The sequence below is a fragment of the Zonotrichia albicollis genome, chromosome 1 (genome assembly GCF_047830755.1).
Source record: "Zonotrichia albicollis isolate bZonAlb1 chromosome 1, bZonAlb1.hap1, whole genome shotgun sequence".
NCBI lineage: Eukaryota > Metazoa > Chordata > Aves > Passeriformes > Passerellidae > Zonotrichia > Zonotrichia albicollis.
Window position 1 is genome coordinate 111,327,893 of NC_133819.1, and position 26,307 is coordinate 111,354,199.

A 26,307-nucleotide genomic window follows, 5' to 3' on the forward strand; every position below is an offset into this window, starting at 1 on the left:
TAAAGTCTCATAATAATTCTGCAAAAGATGTAACACTACAGAAGGCAGAAAACACCCAAGAGGTTTTCACTCAGCTGCATCACATATCCAAAGAGGGCTTTATACATTTTAACAATGTTTCATGCACTGTAAGAACTCCTGCAGTTTTATTTTGCATTCACCCCTCTTCTGCTCTTCTCATCCAGTTTTCATTGGTAACAGGTGAGAATAACCAGTGATCTCAGCTTTGTGAAAGAGGCAGTGCTTGCCACACCACACTCCCAATGACACCTAGGAATCAGGAGTAGATATTCAAGCTGAAAAATGAATACAGAACACTTACAGATCCAGAACTTCCTCCCTGTTGTCCTTGCCTTCTCCCTTCCAACTGCCAGCTGTTAATCCATACTATCTGCTCACTGCTGATACCAGGATGCTGACCAGAAAGTTTACAGGCATACAGACATTTTGCCAAACACACTGCAAAACTGCAGTGGTCTGAGTCACTATAATATTTTATATTTTAAGACTCATGCAATTTCAGTAACATTGAAAAGCCATTGAAAAGTCCTGCAGAAGACAGGCATCAGAAAACCAAGGAATGATTACTTAGGAAACTGTTTTTTGGAAAAGCTCAGGTAAAATATTCCTTTTGCTTAAGGAAAGGCTAACTAGCAATAATAGATTTTGGCAACACCTGAGTCAATATGCTGTCTTGGACCTCAATTGTTCTAATTTGTTATAGTTTGAAGCAGAAGTCTTTAATTGGACACATAAAAACACCTTTATAAAAATTATTTGTGGCTTTATATAGGTAGGTATAGCTGCTAGACTTTATTAGAGTAATGCAAGCATTGCATTCACTTTAAAAATACAATTAGGATTTTTTTTTTTTAAATTGTTAGAGCTATTTGTAACTGTGAAGTCTCTGATTCATAGCTACAGCATATGGTTTTTACTGTTAGAGCCAAGGGACCAATTGTAGCACTACAGATCTATTTAATAGATCATATATATTAGATATATACATTTTTTTACAGGGCACAAAAATTGGAAAAGATTTTAAAATGTATAACAGTGTCTTCAGGAGAGCTGTTAGGAGAATAAAAAGAAGAGCAAACATTTTCAAGAAAGCTGGCTAAATTCAGTGACAGAGTATCCCATTTTTCTTTTATAAATGTCTGTTTCCCAAGACAGGACCAGCAAGAAAAAGTCTTCATGCATTTCCCTCTGGGATAAGAGGGACTTTGCCTAATTGCTACATTAACAGCTGGCTTCAGTGCTCTTTAAGGAACGTCTCAAATAAATCAGTGATCTAAAACTGCCCCAAAATGTGGCAGGTAGCACTGCAGAGCTGTAACATGGAGTGTCTCTTTGTGAGGGACGTCAGGAGCCACCGAGGCAGTGGCACTTGCCATCCAGGCTTCTTTTGGAGCAGGACCCCCCACAGGTACCTCAATGCAGGCACACAGCAGCAGCAGCTCTGCTTCCAGTGCTTCCCTTACTCAAGCCATCCACCTTTTTCCAGGAGGAAAAGAGGCAGCCACAGGACTGCAATGCCAATGCAAGACACCACGGTGTGGAGCCTGTGTGTACCGGGAGCAAAGGGGAAAAAGAAAAAACCCAAAGTGCTGGGAGCTGACTCTTGCTGCTTTGTAAAGCTGGCATCAAGCCACAAGGCCACTAAAGCACTAATTCTTGAGGTGAAGTATTATGAATTGCCTGAAACTCCGGAGCCAAAATCTACACAGCGCCTCATTTCAAGCAAGTCACTACTGCAGCACTTAAGAATGTCACTGTAAGTTACAGCCTCCTATATATGTGCTTTATGGCAACTCAGGGTGAGTTTATCAGAGGCACCAGAATTACAATCAGGAAATCAATTTTGCTCCACTGTACTGCATTACCATCTCCCCAAAAAAAAAAAAAAATCAAAAAAAAGGGCGAAGTTTTCACTACAGATTTTTTTCTGCCAAAATGCACATTGTATGGGCCAACACGGTTAAATCACTGTGAAAAGAGGATTACATTAAAAAAGATGAACAAATCAGGTATCAAAAGTTCTCACCAATCATACAATATCTTTGATAGGTAAGAGAAGAATCATTATAAGGCTAATTCACTAACTCATTTGTCCATTCTAGAAAGTGTCTGCAAACAGCTTCACAGACTCTCCAGGGAGACCAAGCAATGTCTTCAGAAAAAAATGTTACTCTGGAAGATCTGAAGGGTCCTGCAACACTAAGTGAGCTGGTTCTCAGAGTGAAGGAACTCCTAGTTTGTCTACTGTTCAATCTATCAGACAATACTGCTGCTTTTTTAAGGGAACTTTTTGTGAATTGCCTTCAGTATTATTTGGGTGGGGGGTGTGTTTGTTCCTTGTCTTGTTTTTAAGACCTGGTGCAAATAGCTTCCGGGGTGTTTGTACACACTGCCATATGTATGAGACCAGAGCAGTTGAGAGCAGACATCTACTGCTGTTGCTTCAGCAAAAGACAGGGTCCTGGGGTAGCTCAACATTCTTAGCATTTTGTTCCTAGCAATAGAAAAAAAATTTTCTTGTATTTATAGCATAATTCTATAATGTAAACAAAATCTTCTTCAATTATGCACTGAATTCTAATACAAAAAAGATTCTCATGTATCTGGTCAGTGAAGAAAGGACAGAATGCCTCTATTTTTTGATCAGGAAGAGATTAAACTATTGACTGAATGAAACTCACTTATCCCCAGAACACTCTAAATTACTGCGCCTGTAGATGCTGCTACCACTCGAAATGACCAAGTGGGTATCCAATGCAGTACATATGGCCAAAAAAGTTACTAAGTACTTTTAGCCATTACAAAAGTTTTATTTAACACAAAATTTTTGTTTGCTAGTCTCTGAAAAGATACCACCTTTCCCTCCTAGTGGCACTTGCTTGCATGTGTTACAGCTGTTCTTCAAACACGCATCGGGTCCTCAACCCCCTGCATCAGGACACTGCCCAGAGAGCCTGTCCAGCCTGCAAAACCACAGGGAAGGAAGGGAGAACCCTCTCCCCTGCTTTGCCAGGATAAGGTGGCTGATTTTTCCCTTTAACAACTATTACAGGAAGCAAAAATAAAGTAAGCCCCTTGGAAATGATCTCGCAGCCCACCTCAGTGAGAAGGCAGTTTGGAGAATGTCAGCGGTAGCTGTGAAATCCTGCTGGAACTGCCAAGGATTTACACTCAGGAGCAAGGCTCACACCAAGTGGAATCATAACCATGGTGTACTGGCACATGCAGGCACACCTCAACAAGCACAGACAAAAGAACACAGCGACTGTCTGGTCACCTTGGAACTCTACAGGCTCCTTCTTCAAAAATTATCCACTGAAGAGTTGAGTGTTTGGAATAAGAAATAATTCCCAGACTTCAGAGCTCCATCTCATCTTAAGTGCTTCATCAGATATTTTGGGCACCTTTTTTTCCTTTTTCTATTGGATTAGCTGCCTTCTGATACTCTCTTCTGAATTTAAACAGGCACGCTACATTGGACAGGAATCAACTGTACTTAGTATTCCTCCCTTTGCTCTAATCAGCTTGACAAAATCTCTCCCATATTAAAATTTTAGCGTGCATAATTCTCTTGCATGTAAAGGGTTATTAAACACTTTAATAAATCCTGCTAAGTTCATTTATTTTTTGGAAGATGATAACCTTGGAATAGACTTCTATGAAACTAGAAAAACTGCCAAGAGGAATACTGCCAAGATAACTGTGTAACTAGGTTAAACCTGGATTATACTACTGTTATTTACATTAAGGAGTATCACTATAAAACCTTTAAAAATGGATTTGATATCTAACAGAAAGCTTTGCTTATTTCTCAGTTTGCCACATATGAAAAAGAGTTTTAAAACCACTCATGGTAAACTCAAGATATGGCATTTTAGGTTTAAAGAGGCCTGTAGACAAATACTTTTTTGCACTAGGAAATCAAAGCTGCACATTCTACTGTGCCCTTCTCTTGGTTTGGTCATTGATCAAAAGAGAAATAACAGCACAGCTCTGGATAAGGCCAGCAGTCACAAGGATTTTTTCTGAGCAGAGATAAAATTTTCTTGTTCCCTTGCCTAAATTTACAGAAGTGTTCCAACTTTCTCACCTAGCCTTCATTCATGAAAGCCTCTGTTTTACAGGCTTAGGTTAATGCACAGCACAAATGAAAACAACTTACTGTCTTGCAAGGTGTGAGTCAGTCACTGAGTAAATTAACTGATGAGCTCTTCCACTTACACGTATAAAAACTGTGAGCTAGCTGGTGTCTCCCAGCTGTAGCAGTGCAAGAAAGAGGAAAAAGCCATTAAAAGGTTGTTATACAAAGCCCAACCCGATACACAAAGGACCAGGAATATTCCAGTCTGGTTGTGTACCATCCGTACTAGGCAGTTTCCCCTGCAGGTACACGATGCAGATTTCCACCATTGCACACCAGCTCTAGGATGCTCTTCTACCAGTCTGAGATGGTGCTGCTGCTCAAACCAGCCAGATAAGCCTGGAGACCAATCTGCTCTCACGGCAGAGCTGACCTACCTTGTGCAGGGCAGGACAAAGAAGAACAAGCTGTGATTTCACTGTTTCATGCCCCTGCACTGCAGCATGTTTGGTGATAGCAAACCCTCTCAGGGGATCAGTGACCCTTTCATGAGCCCAAGAGCTGTGCACAAACACACACATGCACACAGAGAACAACTGTGTCTTTTTATTTTGGCATGGTTTGGTTTTGGGTTTTTTTGGGTGTTTTTTTTTTTTTTTTTTTTTTTTTGTTGTTTTATTCACAATGGTATTTAGCTGCAGTAATTTTGAGACAAGCAACCTCATCATTTCACCCTGCGTGCTCTCTGAGAAAGAGGCTTTCTGGAGAGGGATTTGAGCAGCTGCTGCTTAGCAGAGAATGAAATTCAGACTGCTGGAGGGGGAGGAGGAAGGGGGCAACAAACAACATTTGTTTAAAATCTGGCAGGAGCATCCTAATTAGATGAATTATTGAATGGATCATCAGGATTGCTCCCCCAAGTGCCATAGGGCAGGAGAGCCCTTAGAGGACATGTTGATTTAAGACTGCAGAAATGATCCCAAAGAGCACCATCACCGAATGTGGAACACTAAAGGCTCGTTTGTCTCAAAAATCACACTTCCCACTCAGCGCCGCTGCTCACTTGCCATGTATATAAAAGTTGCAACAGTTAATCATTTAGACAGGGACAAATATTTATTCAGGGACTACCTTAACGTTGAATGTTATTTCCTCCATGACGTAAACTCGTTCAGGAAATGCTTTAGCCACCTCCTCCACACTGTTAAAATACTGCACTGGCTCCTTAATATCTCGGTCTTGCTCCAGCAGCTTAAACTGCCCTGAAAACAGATGATAAACAGAAGAATGGTAAGATATTTATATTGGACAACTGTCACTGTGGCAACTGCTGGCTCAACTTCTGCACCATTTTGCTCGGTCAATTTTTCCAGTTATTAGCAACCAAACAAGAAGACGAAAGATTGTAGAGTCTCCTGAACCTGCCATGAAAGACACCCACTTTCACTGGCTGGGAATGAAAAGAACATGAGGCAGCCAAAGTGAAATTAAAAAAGATTGGTTTATCACAAGCTCTCTAGAAATAGTAAATAATTATGGAGGCATTTGCATTTGTGTACTTAATTCAGTGTCATAGTATCTGCACAGATAGCAATTTTGGACCTTTAATAAATTTTACAGAAAGAAACCACACCTACAAAACCCCAAAACAAAAACATAAGGAGTTTGGGTTTGTTTTTAACATCATCAAACAGCAGCCTAAACCTAAGCCCTTTTACCCCTGGGCTTCCCTAAGAATGGAACAGCATCTAACTTTCCTTAATGATAAACTGAACCCTTTGAGAACTTTAGCTAACATAAGATATTAAACCACACACATTTAAAACTCTTTTGAAGGTCGCTGCCTTCAGAAGAGCACGAGAAAGAAGTGTTTCTTGCTAATTTTACCTCCCCCCAGCATGAAAACTTTGGCTATTTTCTACCTCTTGTAAAAGGCAAGAACTAACATGGAGGGAGCCACCCCAGGCAGACCTGCCAGAGACAGCCAGGCACATCAATCACCTGTGTGCACTATGAACACAAGTTTTAAAACTTTATTTTATAAATACAGAGATAAGATAAGTTTAGACAGTTTACTGTTTGCATGACTTAAGCTTAAAATCAGTGGAGTGATCTTTCCAAATTTAGAAATGGTAACTACTACTAACTTAAAGGCTGGTCTCAGCAAGACTTGATGTAAAAAACAACTTTAGAAAATGAGAAAAAGGTTGAATAAAATCTATGGTTGGTGCAGCTCCTGTAAATCACATTTTAAAATTTGCAATGCATGCACTGGATTATTGTTCCCAAATAGCACTGAACTTCATTAAAATAAATCCAGCATGTGAGGATGTCAGCCACCTACAGAAATATTTTCTCACTCCTTCAGCATTCTTCTGCTCAGCACCCTGCTGCCCCTTTACATCCCATCAGGCTTGAGAGCTCTGTGACACGCTGGGAGAACTCACCCACACTGAACTATTTCAGACCACTCAAGAGCAGAAGACAACGCAAACTCAGTGAGCCTGGCACCCACGAGAGAGAGCTGTCCTGCCCCTGCCAGGTGTGTGCACACACATGTACCCACTCACCACCCCTCAGGAGAGGTGCCAGAGCAAAGGCTCAGCACTGCTGCCCATCCCAGCTGTACCTGCTGCCAGGGGCACACCCTTTTAATCAGTATGTTAAGAGCTCTGTGGCTGTAACCCTGAAAATCAACTTGTAATGCAGAGTACTTCCTTTTATACCCTTCCATATGTTTTGTCTTTCTAAAGTGATCATGGTAACTTTGAAGTATTATCAGCAAGGTAACTACAGATGCTGGTATTTCTCACTGCAGGATGATTTTTCAAGTGTTTTAATATCCTTCATTATGCTTCCCAAAATCAGTTGAGTTTCCCAACTTTGTATCTGCTCCAGAACATGCTATGATGTGACATTCAACCAAGGCAATTCGTGTACCAGCACTGGGTAGAAGCCACAGGAATTTTGGTCTGACCTGAGGAAGCCCTTCCTACAGAGTACCACAGCAGGAATGGCTTCTCTGGGTCTGCCTCATGGAGCATTCCACCTTAGACAGGAGTAAGCAACAGCAGTGTAAGCAGGTTGGAGTTAATGCACAGTTAGCAATACTACCCAGAATCTCCTTCCCAGCTCTCAGAGGAACTCATGGCTGAAGGATGAGTACCAGTACAGGGATGAGGTTTTGGGCTCAGCAGGCCCAGAGGTTTTCTTCCCTGTAAATTTGTTTAATTGCTTGCTGACGGTAAACTTTCATTGTAGATACACCCTCTTATCTTGAAAAACTCTGGCAAACTCTTTTTCCATAAGCTTTAAACAACCTCTGGTATTAAGACTACAAACTGTAGGAGTGATAAAGCTATACCTGGCAGACAGTATGGGTAGCCACAGGAAACCTGACAGCAGACAAGCATTTGGAAAATGCTTCACATACTCAATAGAACCATGCCAGCATACTAAAGCTGAATTCCTCAGCCTGTCTGCTTTGAGCCCTTTTGGGTGCAAAGCAATAGAGGGGCCAGGCAGCCAATACCTTTGGGCTAAGGGAATCTGAAAAATTAGCAGGAAGCTGCTCAGTTAACTGGTGCTGGGAAGTGCATTATGACTGATGCCAAAGCATGCACATGGAGACGAAGAGAGAGCTGTGCTTTTCAATCCCCAGTCTGCCACAGACCATGAAAATCCTGTCTTCAGGAATTCACTGTCAGCCACAGCCTAACCAAGAGCAAGATGCATTCCCTGGCTGAACAGGTCCTTTTCCTCACAGGCACCCCACTTTCCTGTAAAAGAAACTGAGGAGTGGGGAAGATGAGTGAAGTCAGGTGCTCTTGTGCATGGAGTCAGGGTGTGCCAGGACATCGTGTAGCAGCAGAGACTATGAGCTGTGCCAGGGAGCATCTGACAGCACAGAAAAACCACTACTCTAAAGCACAGAGCCAGTAGATGTACTTCAGATAGTCACTAAGAGCAGGATGCTCTTACATTTAACAGATGCCACACAGTGTTCCTTCACCATGGGCTGACGTGAGGATGTGTTTATTTTCGATTGTTATCCTCTTTGACTACCAACACAGCCACTGGGAAGCAGCCCTAACTGATTGCCCAGTATGGGATCCAGGGGTCTGATTTGCAGGATTCCCGGCTACCACTTGAGGCAAGCTGTGATTAGAGTTTTTCATGACAAAAAAAACCCAAACTCAAACTACAGCAAGTTTAGGTCATCTCAGACAGATCGAAACTCAGCGAAGTTACTTCTGATTTGATACTCCATGCTTATGCACAGAACCGAGGTGAATATGATATTGCATGGAAGCTAAATAGTTTTTTGAAACTGCAGTATACTGCAGTAATAACATTTTACTAGTTCAGAAAGAAATTGAGAATTCTCACTTCAGAGTGGGAACTGAGCTGGCCAGAGTAACAAAGCATGAATTCACATGAACAAGTACGAAAAATGAAATACTAAATAGTAATAAATGATACCAACAATACTCATCCAGGCCTTTGAATGAGACAGTGGCCTTTAATTCTAGGTTCTCTAGTTACTCTGGTTGGAAGCATAATAATACTATTTTTCTATGACTTAAATATTTAACAACAGTAAATCAGGTGGCAAAACAAGGCCAGTTACTCCCTGCAACCCTAAGTTCTACAAAAGAAGTCCCAAATTCCTCAACACAGAACAAACGCTTTAGGCTGTGTGCAACTGGGAGCAGAGTCTGCTCTTTACTGCAGAATTCCACATTCCTGCAAAAAAAAAAAAAAAAAAAAAAAGAAAAAAAAAAGAAAATCATCATTGGGAGCTTTGGTTGGGTACAAAGCGACGCTCAGAGCTGTCTGTGTCGCTATCTGCGCCATCCTCCCCGTCCTTCAGCTGAGCCTCACAAACACAAAGCTGTCTGTGCCCTCCCTGCTAATAAGCAGCAGTTCACGAGGAGGTTGACGACAGAGGAGTACACACAGATCCCAAAGCACAGAAGAGAAGGACAGCATTAATCTCTGCCTGTTACGAAATCAAGAAGCATGCTGTGCATGGGAGCTGTCAGGGCTAGACGTTAAAATGCCTCTTCCGTGAAAAAGATGGGTTTATAATTTGAGATTTTCTATAGATAGTTCTTAAAAATTCATTTCCTCATTGAAAAAAGCAGACTTTGTTTTATTGGAAGAAGAGAAAGAAGGGCTGAAGAGCCTACAATACACTTTGGAACCGGATGTCAGTAACTAACTAGCTAGCTAAGTAACTAACTAACTAACTAACTAGGAGGAAGCAGACAATTTCTTCCTATGTTTCTACCTGGTCTCTATTCAAGCCTCCATAAAAAAACAAAGCATGGCTGAAACACAAGTTTAATGGACATAAGTATGGCTTGACTGCATGTTAAAGTGGAAGTTTATTCCACTTTGAAAAAGGCACAATTTCCACAATTTCTTTGGGACGCTTGACAAAACTGTCAGAAAGCTTGAGCAAACCACAGGGCAATTTCACTTTGTGTTAATTAGGAATTTAACAAAAAAAAAAAAAGAAATATAAAGCTAAAACTATACTTTTATAGAAGCTCACCCCTCTCTCTCACTAGCACAAAAAGAATAATGAAATGTTTCTGTAGTAAATCAGTGAAGGTTCACAAAGACCAAAGATTCATAATACCTGCATGGTCCACTGAGCAGGTATGGCTATTCCTCTGCAGCCAAACGCTAGGGAGAAATGAACAAGTCCTGCAACCTTTATATCTCTTTATCTTTCTGTCTGGCCTCTGGCAGGTACAGTATTGGAACAGTTTCATCCTAGTATATATTATCTCTGTAGATTATGAATTCTTATTTCTCTGTGAAGGTACTTACAGCAAAGACAGTAAATCTACTACTGGTGGAAATGAGTCTGGAAAAATAAAAAGGCAAGGAAGGACCTAAAACAGTGCTTATTCTCCAGTTTATGAAGGCATTTATAAAAACCCATTAGGAGCAGGAAGATCAGTCCATCTTCTTTCTTGCCAGATTGGCCCTGGAATGGCTGTGAGCAGGGGCATTAATCAGCCCTTTCTGTCCCAGCTTCTGCTGCTTCCACTGCTTCTGCAGGCTTACACATGTTCCTAACTCCAACCCAGTTCATCCAGGTTATTTCTGTGATGAAAGATCCCCTGGTTTTTGCAGTGACTTACCCCTTACCCTCAAATAGTCCAGCAGTTTCCCACAGTCCAGAATGTTCCTGAAACAGAAACATTCTGTACAGTGACTGCACTGTACCTAGACCCAGGCAGTCTTTATCTATTGTAGGCATTCTCTGGCTGGACAAACTGTCAAGTTTTCATTGATATAAAAGCATGAGAGCATGCTTGTCCTTTTACACTAAAAAGAAAAGCTGGAAAAAGAAACTCTGTTAAAAAAAAATAAATGCATGCCATCAATAGAAAACATGGAAGGTCACTGAAGCATCTGCTCAGCTGTGTTAGCTGCTAAATGTTTCTCCAAGGAGGCAGGAGCTGTATTGTCTGTCTTTGATTATTTAGTAAGTCTCACAGCCCTCTGAGGCTGTGTGCAAGGCCCAGTGCTCCTCAAGAATGCGCAGACAGCACAGCAGGGTAGCAAAAGTACTGCAGCAGTTTATGCTTCATATTATTTGTTGACTGCTGACTGCATTTTAATATTTCAAAGAACTGCAGAGCTACTCAAAAAGGAAAGGTTCTATCTGCCAGAATATACATAATTTTGGAAAAAGACAGTTCTTGCCTATATTTTTAAGCATTCCTGTGCATAACACTGATAGCAAATTACTTTGTTTTTCTTCACAAAGTGATGATCTTTGATATAACTGGGCAGAGTTCAAGAGCATAAGCCAAAAGAACACTTCAGCAAATCTGGTTCTTAGATGTACCTGTGCAGTCTTTATCTGACTGTGTATAGAACTCTCCTCAATGTCTGATAAAGATATAAATTCATTTTAGTGGGGGACAAAGGAAGGAAATCTCAGTTTATGGTCTACCATAACAGTCAGCCATCAACTAGATCATATGGTAGAGCCATTTAATCCCTAACTAATCCTTAGATAAGGCAGCCAGTCAAGAGACAGCATGGCAAAATAGACTCTAAAATAATAGATAAAACTATAACCATAACATTGCAATTTAAAGTAAAATAGTCAACTTTTAATTTAAATTGGCATTTGCCAATATGTCTTTGCATAGAACCTAAATGTGGCATTTTGTTGTTGCAAGCAGTGCTGTCCTAGCAGTGGCTGTAGCTGTCTAGGGCTGAGAAAAGGAAGAAAAGCCCATCACAGTCTTTGACACAACTATCATGTGGCTAATTGAGACCACAGAGTAAAATTAATACTGAAGCTCATTCAGGGATCTATCACCAAGCCAAGGTGAAAGGGTTTGGCAGACATGCAGAAGTCATGATGAGTGAGAAATAAATGCCTTGCTTTACTGCTTGTCAACAGTGAGCATTTGCTCCCAGCTCTCCAGAGGAGAGAAGAGTGCAGGCAGAGTCCCACTGCAAAGAGAGGAATTGCAAGTGTAAATGGAATTACAGAATGCTGTTTTCAATAGCAGGAGCAGACAGCAGGCCACAAATGGACTAGCACAGGCAGGCTCGCTGCTCACAGAGGAGACAGGAAAGTGAATCACCTGCTCTGTTATCTCTGAACTCTCCACTGAAGGAGCTGCTGATTCCATCTCAGGCTGGGATGTGGCAGCAAACTAACATGGATGCAGTGCCATGGTAAGTTCAACCCCTCAGTCAAAGAAAGAGCAAGATAGCCCAGCAGCACAGGTTCATCCTTGTCTGCCACACCGACAGCTTCTGAGAGCTACAGAAAAAATGGCTTGGGGGCAGAGAAGATATTTTTTGGAGTTATTCATGAAAACTTTTGTTTATTTTCATATTGTAGCCTGCTGAAGGCATAGAGGAAACTATAAAAGGGTGGAAAATACAACAGGAAATACACAAGTATATCTTTGGTGCGCAGCTTCCAAAGGATGACCACGGGGATACAAACTAGAAATGCTACGATTGATTCTTAAGGCATAATCACTGTGAAACAGGTATAAGAAATAGAAATATTCCCTCTGTTTTTTTAAGAACTGCCTGTCAACACTTTTTCTTCAAGAGACAGGTGAAGAAGAGGATCTCCTGTGTCCCAATCTACACCCAATCTTCCGGAAATTTTGGGAATGTATTAAAAAAATAGACGGAACATGAACTAGAGACAGATCTAAGTAAACATGACACCAGTAGAATTCATCAAGTGTACTGGAGCTAAACTTATGGCACTGAAAAGCAGAGGGCAAGGCACAAAGGCACATTCAGTCAGCAGATATTGTGTAACATTTCATGGCGAAGGAGCCCTTCAGAATGAATAGTCTTACTTCCTGGAAATCTTACGAAGATTTTGAAGGCTTAAATGCCTTTATTCCTCACTGTGTCATGTCTGTGGCACAAATACCCAATCAAACAAGAAAGAATGAGTCAGGCACACAACCTGGTGAGACATGTTGAAGCAGAGCATCAGCCCACTGACACATCACCTGTGCATATGCACAGACACCATCTGAGAGATCAAGGAAGGGAATCCAACCAAGTTTCCCACACAGCAACGCAATGCTTGCTAATCAAACCCTCTAATCCTGTGCAGGCAAAGCAAAAGGGATGGTACAGCCTAGCATTCTCTTTTGTCTTATCTTACTTTTATGATTTGTAAGTAGCATAACAAAAAAAAAAGAGAAAGATTCTGTTGGCAGCATAACAAAGAAAAATCAGTTCAAATGGTGACTGATGATAGCTTAAAGCAGATTTAACTCACAGATATTGCAAGAGAGGGAATTTTAGGTTACAGATCATGTAAAAAGACAGACAGGGAAAACAAGCCTAACCTCCAACCTTTGTTTCATAAGTTATTACCATCACAAATACAAGATTACCACAATGAAATGTTCCTTTTTACAGGGTCACATGTTTTTGAGTGTCTGGACTGTAAGTTAACTAGATTTAACTTACTGGGTTATGCAGAAAGGATCGTATGTGGCCCGAAGTTTAGAGTCCGACTAGCTGAGGGCGAAAGGCCGACGCCCCTCTGCAATTCCTGGCCAGCACCCTTCGGAGCCTGATGGCCTCGGGCTGTGCTGGCTGCGGACTGGCGTACCTCGCTGGTATATGAGAGGAACGGAACTGACCATTTCCCGGGGGTTAAACATCGGTTTATTGACGGTGATGCCGCATCCAAACACCGGGAAACCATCCGGGAAAAAGTTTTTCTCATAGGGGGTGCAAACAGGATTATAAAGCAAGGGGGTGGGTACAGACAGAGCCAATCAGGAAAGGTGAGGGGATGAACTTCACAGAACTGACACTCCATGGAGACCAATAATCAAAAGGTAAAGGAGGTGTCCTGGGGCCCCAGCCAACCACCATCTCTAGAGAGGAGAAGGTTCTCGAAACCTGGGAGGAGGAAGGGAGTGATTGACTGGACAGGGAGGAAACAACTTTCACTTATAAGGGAAACCAAGGGGAGAAGCAATTACATATCGGCAACTATGAATAGCAGTTGCTATAGCAACTTAGCTGACAGGCTAGCAGTGGCGGGAAGAACTGGGGGAACGAAACCATTTTACACATAATAGGGGAGAACAATACATAAATTGGGGGAATAACACAAGAAACTTAGCAACACACTACCACAGGGTTATCATCAATCTAACCTGTAATTAGCATAATTTTCTTCCTTTTCCATGTGCTTCCAACAGACATGAAGAGTATGGTCCATAAGCAGTGTGTTAGTTCACACACTCACTTGACCATGCAGAGGACTGGTGAGTTCCACACTGTCTGACTTTACTAATTAGTGTTAACAAAAGCTGTGGCAAGTTTCCTGTTGAAGAGTAAGAATATACAGACATACAGATGAAGATGAGATGGTCTCCTGGTGAGTATCAGCACTTACCCTGATCACAGCTCAAAAAGGGATTGAGAGAAAGAAGAAGAGTTACAGAAAGTCCAGCTAAAGCAACCCAGAGCTTGCATGAAACAGTATTGAGGTGACTACATTCTACAGCAGCTGCCCAATGGCAAAATCTTTCCTTGTATGAGCATCATCCCCTTGGTACTGGAGTGGATAATATCCATGCCTATCTCAGTTCAACAGTGATTAACAGTCACTGAAAGTTTATGGCTCCAACCTACTGCAGCAGCATCCAGGATCCTTATGGGAACATCCAGTGGATCCTTATGGGAACATCCAATGGAACTGCCTGCGTCCAGACAGGAAGACTTGGTAAGAAGACAAAGACAACTTAATCCTTCACTTAGAAGCCTTTAGCAAAAACTATCAGAAAAGAAATTGAGGCATAATCAAAGGTGAGAACATTTATGGTTACAGTTCTTACTACACTTTGAAACATTTGCCTTACTAAGCAAATGCATTGCTTTTACTTACACATAAACACTGATTGGGGGCTGAAAATCAATCCTAAGGAGCAGAGACTGAGCTTAGATATGTCAATGCAAACTGAACATCAAACCCCTCACTGAGTGGCAGATAAGACCCTTAACAGAACCTCACACTGCTGTGCCCATAAATTTTTCTATTTGAGTGAAAGACATCACATACCTTTAAAAGTAAGAAGCAACACAGACCTAATCTGCCTTTGGATCCTGTCCTAGCTAGGTGATCCCCTGCCAAATCATCAGTAACATCCATCCCAAGACATACATACATTAAACAAATAGGGTTGTCTACAACAGATTAACATTTAATTAAAGCACAGAAGAAAGTTGAGATGAGAGTGACAGAACAAACTCCTGGTTAACATTTGAAATGAATATTGCTAGTTTCAAGCAGGCTCAGACAGACTATGTTAGAATACCTGTTAAAGGTATATATTGCTGGAATTCTCTATCACAGCTGCATCCAAATATTTAGCCTTTATACCACAGATTACTCACCTAATTAAAACTGATTTCAGAAGAAATTATGAACATGTAACTTTTTCTCCTCAGTGTTGGCAGAGAAAATCCCTTTTCCTTTTATTTCAGAACAAATTTGTAATTAATAATTTGGAGAAAACACAGTAACACAATCTGTTCCTGTGGGCTGATGCCCACACCAGCAACAGTGCAGTTGTAGTCAATAATCTGCATGGGGATTATGCACTCCAAGCACCTAATGAGTACAGAAACCAATGACATCCTTCCCTTGCCTCAGCAGGTGCCTCCTCACAGAAAATCCACCTTTTCACCTTGTCAATTTGGTTGCTAAACAGTGAACTTCAGTTCCTTGTGCAAATGAAGTGTCAATGAAACAAATGAGAGCATTTTCTGAGGGCAGCAATATTTCAAGACCTGAGTGCAGTGCAGTTCTAGTGGAATAGTTTCTTTTAATTCCAGTGCCTAAATTTTTTCAAAAAGATGAAAATTAATTTTTGCACTGAGAGAAAGATAAAAACCAGACAGCATTCAAAAGAGAAACTGTGCTCACCTGCGGCAACAGAAAAATGTAATAGTGACAGGTGGAAGAGTCTTCATTCTTAGAGAAACAGATGAGTTGGAAAACAGAGCTAATAATTTTAGCAGACCAAAATTCGATTGCATTGAAGAGAGCCAACCTCTGCAAATCAGAAACAAGCAAGTTGTAGCCTCTGTGTCAGGCCTGTTCTGAATCCTAGAATTTTACTTTGATTTGAAAACCTGAGAGAGTGCAATTATAGGGAGAGATTTAAGATTGCAGAAGTGCATTTTTACCACAATATGGATTCCAGGGATCCTAACCACAAGTAAGTTGTGGATTTACACCAGACAACTTTTTGGATTTGGTACCCACCTCTTAAAAAATAAAGTTGCAAAGTGAAAGCAGCTCTCCTGAACAAGTTCATACACATTCTTCTATTTCTTGGTAAGTCAAAACTTTCACTAAAATAACAGCAGCAACCTCTGAGCTTAACCATTAACTTTGCCTTTCTGAGTAACAGCTTTTATTTATTGATTTGGCAAAAGCTTCAAAGCCAGCACTCACCAAAACTCAAGCTCTTAATGGTTCTGCCTCAGTGCAAAGACACTTTCTTCAATTGCAAGCCGACCATCCTTTACGCTTTCTGCTCTTTTGCTGACAGATCTTTTTCCTCCTGCTACTCCCACATGAGCATCCCCATCTCTGTGGCCTGACCTGAGCACCATTCATTGCCTTCTTGCTCACTGAGAGTCTTTTGTGCCCTTCAGGTTCTGCCCCCACCCTGTGGGCAGCACACCCTGGCCAAGTGCAGGACGGTGTGTCCTCCACCCAAGGAGAGCAGGCACATCCACAGCACTGCCCTGGCAGCCACTTGGGCTGCAGGAAACAAAGCTAAAGAAATGCTGCATTCACCAGGCAGAAATCTTTAAAATGCACATAGACCAATTCTGTATAAAAAGTGCTTTTGTTCCCTGCTCAGGAACAGGTTTTTTAATTAACTGAATGGGAGGAGTTGTAAAAAAACAGGAACAATGACTGAGTCAGATCAGTCAGTTCTCAGTAGCTTAACAGGGCTTTAACATGAGACAGAATAAACTTATTTCATTTTCAGTTAGACATTTTTATCAATGTGTAGAGAGACTTCAGAGCTGAGGCTTGGTATCCTGAAAGACTGTCTGTGCATTATAGAGCAGCTTATTGTTTCAAAGCTTGTATCTCATTTGCTTGCTGAATATCTATATGTAGTTTCTAGCAGAGGCTGTATTTTTCCCCCTTCTCTCCCTCAACATAAATCTGCTAAACTATTGTACTCAAATTACTGCAGAACCTGTCACTCAAACAAGTTCCCAACATTTGTGTATCTGCAATGGGAAGAAGCAGTTTCTGTTATTCTGTGTAATTAAAAAGACAATTTTCTTTGGAAAGGTACTATCACTTTGTATTGCCAATGCCTGTCAATGCCTGCAGACTATAGCTCAGTTTACATATTTATAATGTGTTTAAATTAGGAAGGAATTCAATTTATTATAGCTCCGACCACCAGCAATCATGACCAAGTTCTGAAAAAACAAGTTCACTTTACTTCTGGAACAAATTAAACAACATTTTAAAAACTGAAATGAAGCCAATTTCCAAAGAAACTCTTTAATTACACAATAGGTCTGGTTTATTCAGCTGAGGTTTCCTGTCAAGGAGAGTATTAAGTACATTCATGCTACAGCTAAAATTACATTAAGGAGAATTTGAAACAAGTGCAGAGCCAAAATAATACATGATCTGAAAATCACCTTGATGATGTACACATAGCATAGCTTATGCTCCAAAAACTGTAATGCTGGAATATCTATCAAGCATACAAAGTAACTTGCAGCAAGCAAACATTTTTAATTTTTTTTGGTTTAGGATCAGCAGTCACGTTTGTGTCACCGCCTCAGTTGAGAAGCAGAAGGTGTTTTGATCCCTGCATTCTGCATGAGCTAAGCCATCTCTTCCCTCACTCCCTATGAATGCAACAGAGTTTGTCAGAATTGTCTGGTTTCCAGTACAAGAGGACATTGATTCAGTTCTGTGCAATTTACCCACAGAGCAGACAAAGCTCTTGATAACAGCTCAAGATGAATGAAGGCAGCTTTTAAGAATGAGCTTTTTGGCATATGCTCACAGCATGTGCTGAAGTGTCACCAGGAGCAAAAAAAAAGGAAAAAAAAGGGGAAGAGAGAGATGAGCTGAAAAGGTGGGTGAATAGAGATGATGAGTAAGAGCACATTGCTTCAGCACTGCCACTTCATTTAATTTTCACTGCTACTCAAGAAGGCAACAAAGATGATAAATCTAAAATGCAGATCTAAGCAAGATATGCATCTGCCTCAGTTCTCTTGAACGCATTCCGTCACACACCTTAAATAAGGAGGGTACCATCTAAACCTCTCCCTGGCAGTTCAACTTACCATAGCTGAATCCAAAAGGTATAAAGAAACAGAATGCCCAGCCAAATTTTCCCTCTTGCAAGATGCCTGCCAGCTTGCTGAGAGCCAAATGAATCCCGTTACTAGAGGCTGCCAGCCTAGCCTAAAACAGCTTGACAGAAAAAAAAATGCTACAGACTACACATGGGGTGGTTTAATTCCAAAAATGTTTTCAGACCACCACTTATGGGATTTTGTTTTCTCCATCTAAATGATAATTCATGAGTTGGAGTTGTACTTGTGAATATTTTCCCTCTATGTGTTTGTAGTGAAAACTTCTCACTTATACTGGGCATCTCCCATTGAAAGGCATTTTTGCACCAATCCCACTTTCACTGAAAGGGCTATGAAGTGGTAATTATCAGTATGGCTGGTCTCCTGTTTGTCTTTGAGCACTCATGGACTTCCCCAGCTGCTAGATTATCATGAGATATATTATTACATACTGATTTCTAAGTATAAAATCTAACATTAGCAGCTGCAAGTGTTCCAGGGAAATTGTGTGCTGTGATCTCTGCAAAAGAACTTTGGTTGTAAAACAAGGTGATCTTCAATCTGCCTCTAAGATTAGGAAAAATATCAAAACTTTCATTAAAAAAAAAGTTATTCCTTGAATAATGAAGCTAAATCAATACTAGATAATTTGCCTTAGCACATAGATTTAAAGTTGTGAAGATGCCATGGATGGGAAAAAACCATATTAGGGTTTCAGACAATTAGAATTGGTTACTGAAGGTATTTAGAAAGAGAGGCAGATGGTGCTTAGAAACCAGAAAAACTGGGACATCCCAAGCTAAAAGTAACTCAAAACCAAAACCCATCATAAGATCAGTCTGCTAGAGCTGTTACAAAGTTTTCCCGACAGCTTAATATTCCTTTCAGGAAAACGACTATTTCAGCTGAGATTTCTGAACATAGAGAGGCAAAGATGCTTAAAAACAAGAGCAGAGAGGCAAAGATGTTTAAAAACTCCTGCTTTTGAAACGACATACATTATGCTCTTTCAAAGTACATTTTTCCTCAAAAAGGTCCAGTCCTTCCTTTTACTGACTGTACTCCAGCATGCCCAGCAGAGCAAAACCCAGCAGCACACAGGGCCTTGACAGACACACAGTGGCACAGTCGTCACCATGCTGCAGAACGTCACTTGGAGAAGGGCCACCTGCCCCAAGGAAGCAGAACAACACTCATTTTACCCCTTCATTCTGCCACCTCCTCCTACCACACCAAGCTCTCCTGAAGGCACAGTGTCCATGCCACCAAAACCCTGCCACTGAAGGTGAGAGTCTCAGCTTGGCCAGCGGTATGGGCAGGAATCACAGAAAGAACCTTCAGTGCCTGCCTCCATAAATCAGTACAAAACACGTGCAGTTAAATCATGAGAAAGACTGTGACCACCTAACCTGGTTTACAATCTTTGCTTTTTTGTCTGCTGGGGGCTCTGTTGAGAGATTGAGTGACATCAAAGCAGGCAATTCACTTTTCCTCCTTGCAGTCACTCTCCATGCTTTGAGGATGTATTATTTTGGCCTCTCCAGCCACTCTTCAAGTTGGAATTGCCCAAGTGGCTGGGAGTCTAAATGCCTGCAGCAGTTATTTGATGTCTTACCCATGTATTACCCTGCCCCAGTGATGCGGCCCTGCCTGCTGCAGGCTCCCCATGGCTGAACAGGCAGCTCATTTGCCAGCTCTAGGAAGACTCAGCTGAGCCAGCTCTCAGAACGCTGGATGCCAGCTGATCCAAGGTTTTCCTTGGACAGGAGTCAGAAAACCACTCTGCACACTTTCCATCTGATCCACACTAAGTGAGCCTTACAGTAGCCAAACACCACAAAGTGACAAACATCTGCACTACAGGGAAAAGGTGGCTATTTTCATTTTCCACAGTGGAGAAGACGAGTGGTACATGCAGACACAAGTGCCACATCCCACACTCTGCTCCCTGAGCCAGCACGTGTGACAGCAGCGAGGCAGACATGGCAGCAGCACATCCCAGCCCCAGCAGCACAGGATGCCTCCCTTCCAGGGACACCCAGCACACACACCCTGGTTGCCATCATTTGCTGGGCTGCTGTTCTGTCCCTGCTGCTGTTAAACAGGCAAGGAGATGCTCTTACACATCCATGGGGAATGTGGTAACCTGTTTTTTCAGACCAGACCTTACATGCTTCACTTCCAGGGTTTCTAGAGAAAGCCTCAGCCCTTGCAGACAGCTGATCTGCAAAGCCTGCACACATCTTCATGCATGCTAAAGGCACAGCCCTTTATATTTTATTTACTCACTTTTTCCCTGACGAAAATAATGTGCACCAATGGCTCTCTGCTACCCTTCTCCCTCATCCACAATTATTTCCCTTTGAAGAAAAAAAAAACAAGCAAAAGAGTATGTTTGGAATCATCTTCTGTGATTCTCCTCTAGGAAGGGGCACACCCAGGAATCAGAGTATGACCCAAATTTCATAGTAAACTTATGAAAACATAGAGTAAAGAAATCTATGCTGCACAAAATGATTATTTTCCTCTACCATTAGAAAAAGCTTCACAGTTAGTATTAATATTTAGAGAAATCAAAGTTTAAACACATTCTTCCCAGAGTAACAACAGAGGATAAGTTTATCTACGAGCACATAGCACACCAACTCCGACAATCAGTGAAAAAAAGAAGGTTAATTAGTAAATAAATTGAGCCAGATACCAATCCTTCACAATAAAAAAAGCTTACATATACCAGAAATATCAAAACCACATACTTTAGATCTTCGTGCAAGATTAGAGCATGAAGCACTATGGGCTAATCCAGGAATATCAGACAATTTAATTACATTTTCTAGTGAAAAAATTAAACCACATGCATAGCTCTTCAGATCAAGCTTCCTAACATGTGTCTGGTTTTAATATCCAACATCTGTCTGAAAATGAGATTTTCATTTCCCTTATGAAATCTGATTCCACCTCCACAGTCAAACTCAAGGAGCAAACTCAGCTCGTCTTTGATGGAAAGAAGTGAGTGAAAGAGAACAAGTGTTGGGTCATCTGATTTAGCCTTATAGCTGAGAGTTCAATCACTAAAAATCCTAGAATAAAATAATTATTTCTTCACAGGTGAAAGCAACAGGGAAATGCAAGTATAATTGTTTTTCCTCAAAAAATATACCCTACATTTTCTTCATTTTCTCTCTTTAGGACTCCAGCTAATTAGGTTCTCAGCCATTATTGAACAATTTCTCCCACACTGTAGTGCTCTCTCACTAGTTTTGGCTGTCTCCTTGAGGAACCCTTGCAGAAAGACTGCAGATCTGCGAGGTACAGACAAAGAAATGACACAGTGCTTCTGCTGGATCAGCTCATCTGTCACCTTCAGCACCCGTCCCCTGCTGTCACTGAGCAACACAAAGCACAGGGAGCTTTAGAAACCTGCCCATTGTGAGGATCCAGAAATATCAGTGCTCCAGCTCCTGCCAGCTGAACAACATCTATACAAAGGAGAGCCATGGAGGTGGTGATGTAGCTCCAAAAAACAGTTGCTGTAGGTGTTATTTTACAAAGCTGTAACACAAAAAAAAAAAAAAGAGTGCTTTTCTGAAGGAAGAACACAAGCCTGCATATTCCATCTGTATTTTACCTCATGCTAGTAATTTGCTTGCCATGTTTTTCAGCACCCTCTTTCTAAAGGATCTTGAAGTCCCTCTGAAAACTTTATTTCACTGAGTGTATAGAAAAATTCTGTATTCAGAAACTTGGTGAAACTTCTGTGTCCCTCATACTGATCTGAAGTTTTAGAGTTGTTTCTTTTTTTTCTGCAAAAGAATTATTCTGATATACTTTCCCAATGCTTTGAAGCCTGCATGGGATGCCTGCATGCACTCAGTGCCACCAACTAGGCTTAGAAAAACCTACATCTTTTGGGTAGATGGATGTGATGGGCAGCTGGAGCTCAATCTACCCCTGGTGAGCAGCTGGAGCTCAATCTACCCCTCTTCTGTTTAATTTGAGCTGTCAACCTGAATTTATTACATCCCTGGTACAAGTTCAATCTTTCTGCCATAGTCAGATCTGTATATACCTAAAAAGAAAAACAAAACAACTACTTTAAATACAATATTTGGGGCAGGGTAGCTTATTATACATCTTTATGATCAAGGAACTGTGAGCATGGAAAGGAAATTTCAAGTCATTGCTTCACATCCAGCAGGACAGGAAATGCATGAGTATACACATCTTATATGTTATCTGCAAAAGTTTTAAATCACTAGTTATTGTAGGGTATGATTTTCTATTTCTATTGCAGATCTGAGAAGCTTTTCAATTAAGAAAAAAACCCCAAAACCAAACCACAAGCCTACCTATTCAGACTGAACTCAGCATGCTACAAAATTGTGAACAGTTCAGCATTCCCAGGAAAAAAAAAATGGTATAGCTAAAAATTAATTCTGCCAAGTCTAATTTCAAACCTCTACAAAGAAATCATTATGAATGTTCCCTCACACCATTCACCCACACTTACACTAATAGCTGTATCTGACTGCACATTTCCTGTGATGGAAATGCAATACACAGCAGCAGCAAAATATCTTGCCCCCACTGCTGTCAATTTAGCAGAAATTAACCTGCATCCTCCAGATTCAGGAAGAGCTTCATCAATACACATTGGACAGCAGGGGCTGGAGCTGTGAATATGTTCTTTTAATGATTTCCAAGCAGCGTTTGCTCATTACATTACTTAAAATAATAGCTCAACTCTTTCAGGGTTGATAGTTGTCTAAAGACGAAATAGCTTTATTTCAGCTTCCATCCAGCACCAGGAGTAGGAAATTGCTCTTACTTCAGAAGGGAGTTCCTTCTGATGAAGCAATTAACAAGATAATCCAAGCTGCTGCAGCATTTGGAGAAGCCAGCCAGCACAAGGGGCACATTGTCCGCAGCCCCCTGCCTTGCAGGGGCACCCTGGCTCCCCTTAGGGCAAGGGTTCAAAGCCTTTGTACAAAGCTGTGCAAGGGGCAAGCTGCAATTCACCCTCTGCCCTGTTTTTCCTCCTTGCCTGGGGTGCCAGAGCTGATGCCTTGGAGACAGGTTTCAAGGATCAGGTCTCCACCTTGACTTTCTGCACTCTTCTGGCTTGACTCTCCTGAAGGCTGGTGGCAGAGAAAGGGCTGGGGCTGCCTTTCCTTCCCTGTCAGGACTAGTCCCACAGGAGCACACAGTTCAGGATTACACAGAAGGGAGTTTTGTTTCCACTTGGCATCTGAACTGATACAGAGAGACAAAGGGAGCATCAGCACTGAAAATTAATTTGTATATCAAGGGGAAATCCAGAAGCCATTGAAATTGTTTACAACAGGTTGAAAGAATAATACTAAGAACAAACATTGTGCTGACAGATATCCAGATGGCTTTTGCAGACAAATCTCAACACCCTTAGCCCAGCTAAGGCTCATTAACATTTACATATCATCTCAGGTTTTTATTTCTAATATTTATAAAACATCAAATCAAGAAGTCTTCAGGGAAATGGGAGCCATCATGCCTTCTCCCACCCCCTCCTGCCTCTGCTTTGGGATTGAATTGAATTTACACGGCAGAGAAAAATGGTTTAAACAACTGGTGCAGATGACAAAGAAGGGAATGGGGGAAAAAGTGTAATGCACTTGGGAATTAAGGATGCTGATTGTGCAGCCCTGTGGACAGGGCTTTTCTGTGACAGAATTACACGGTTTCACACTGCCAGAACAGGCTCCCGGAACTTTGGAAAAGGCAAATCACATTTATGGTAGGAGCAGGCAGGTCCATCACCTTGTATCCAAACTCCTAGTTATTCCTACAGAAACTCACCTGGCAATTTCTCTTGTTATTTGAAATCCCTGTATCTAAGATGATGATGGCAAAGTACAGCAAGAGATGTTTCCCTACCAGACACAAGAGCAAGTCAGGAGTGATGTGTCAGGGAGTTGCAGTATCCCACAGTGACCACACTCCTCAGTGGGAATCAGGCACAAGTATCCAGACTTTAGACAAAGAGCCATGAAAGTTGAAATATTCATCCACATCCAGTCTGTGTGAAAGAGAAGTTGAGAAGTTGACCAGGCAACCCCCTTTTTTTGTTTTTTCATGACTCTCCCATTTTGTGACACCAGAATTCCCTGAGTTCTGTACCAATGCATTCTGGCCACACCACTCACCCCTGTTCCATGCACTGGGTACAGATGGAGTATAAACACTTAACATTTTTCAGCCTATCAAAATAACTCATTCTAGTCTGCTGCTAGAGGTAAGAAAGGGTGAAAAAGTAGCATTCACAAAAAGAATCCTTCACCTTCATGCAATGGTAGCAAAGCTAAAAATAGATTTATAAAGCATTTGTAATCCTTAATCTGCCTTCAAATCAAAGTGATGCTGAGATCCACCAGTGTTTAGAGACCCCAAGAGATTTATTTGCAAATGGTTGGCTCAGACTCAGCTAAATCCTCCTTCTTTGTATGTAGCCAGTTTGGTGACCTGGTAACTATTCAAAACATAAATTTTAATGAGAAAAATATCCAACCACCTCCAGCACATTAAGGTTCTGTAACAGAGAAAAGAAAAAAGAGAGAGAAGAGAGAAGAGAAAAGAGAGAAAAGGTGTTGGTTCACAGAAGCTGGGGGAGGGGAGACCTTTTCAGCAGCACATGAATTCAGTGTTCAGAAGAGGCCTGAATCTTCCACACAGGCAATGTGTTTTGTGTGGCTCCCTGCACAACTAATCTGTTGTTACTTATTCTTTTCTCCTGCAGTATAGATGGACCCTGTGTAACAGGGGACAGGGTTTTAGAGAACAGCCCTCATTTTGTTCAGTACAATACAGCCTTCTCAACTCCTAATGCTGCCACTTGAACCCTCAAACCCTCAAAACAGGCGAGGGAAGAACAATTTTGAAATGAATAAAGCAAATAACTGATTTGAGTCTCCTTTGGGTGTAATGTCACATCCCAGCTTAAGGGCTAGTAAAAGCATTTATGGAATATTTTTCACACCTGGTAGTTCATACAAATGTTCCCTATGGATATTTCTCAACTTTCTAAAGAAAAGAGACAGTTGCTATTCTCCTGAACGTATTTCAAACCAGATGTTTGGTGAAGATCAGACAGGACAGGCATTACATGTCTGCTTGCACATGATTAATTGGCATCACTGCAGACTAGTGCATACATTCATTTATGTAAGGACAAGGTTTTAGGCTTTATCAGTGACATTTTAGATCACAGCCAAGGAACCTTTGCCGATCTACCATGACTCACCAAGATTAATACTTCCCAGAGCAAATTTTATAGTACTGAAAGAAGTATAAGAAGTGCCCACCATAATCCAGAAAGAAAGCCTACCACTGAAAGTCATTTTTGGTGCATGCTGGTATTTTTGTATCACAACACCCAAGAACACAATTCACATGCTAAATCTGTTTCACATAGATAAAGTTTAAGAGATTTTTATCCATAAAGGCATAGAGACATGCAAGAAAAATTCCCAAAAGACGAAGGAATTCCCATTCTCATAGTTAGAAGTGAAAGGAGTGGGCTGGAGAGGGAAATGACTGTAGTTAAAACTGTCAAGGAGTCTCAAGGAATGAATATGCATTGTCTGACCTGAATCTATTCCAGTTTCACATGGTACAAGAACAGAACATTTGTTTCCACATGAAAAACAAAAAATAAATGTGTTTCCATGGCTTTCCTAGGTAAAGCTGCATTTGAATCTGTTTTGAGATAGCACTTTGCAAAATGGCTTGGTTACTATTAAATGCTTTAGAGCACTTCAGGCTGGTAAAGGATAAAGTACTTGGCTCCCTAAAACAATACTGCTCTCAAGTATTGTAAAATAAAACAGAAGGACATCCTTAATTTCAAGAAAAAATCCAACCAAACACGGCAGCAGGAGACCTCTGTTCATTCTGTTCATACTTCATTAAACAGGGTGGAATTTATTGCTCAGTAAGGAAGTTCAGGATGTCAAACTTTTGCCATTTGGTGCAAGGCTGGAAGTTGCTGTGTGAAGCAGGTGTGACAGAGCGCAGGGTTGTTCAAGCATGCTAAAGCAAGAACATCCTGTGAACTCCTCCAGAACACCAAGGCTTCATTTACTCATTTGTTATCTTAAAGTCATACTTGTCAGCTTCAGGTCTCTGAACCCAAATGCTCCCAAACACAGTACTGGCACTCGTGCACTTGCCCCTGAGGAGAATGTATGACTAACCTATCTTTTAAGGACACCTACGCTGAGCTATGAGACGTGGGATTCACTCTTGTACAAAATTCTGCACTGAGAGGTATT

At 41.2% G+C, this 26,307-nt stretch overlaps 1 protein-coding gene across 2 annotated transcripts in view; it reads right to left on the reverse strand.

Annotated features, from left to right (window-relative positions):
• The window catches only part of GAREM1 (GRB2 associated regulator of MAPK1 subtype 1), a 102,329-nt gene that overhangs the window by 19,158 nt on the left and 56,864 nt on the right, over positions 1-26,307 (reverse strand). The window contains exon 3 of one of the 2 annotated variants that reach the window (XM_074550267.1): positions 5,234-5,364. The exons of the other annotated variant lie outside the window; for it this stretch is intronic. Coding sequence (XP_074406368.1) covers positions 5,234-5,364 — 131 coding nt within the window. The remainder of the gene's footprint in view (positions 1-5,233; positions 5,365-26,307) is intronic. 2 annotated transcript variants of the gene reach the window in all.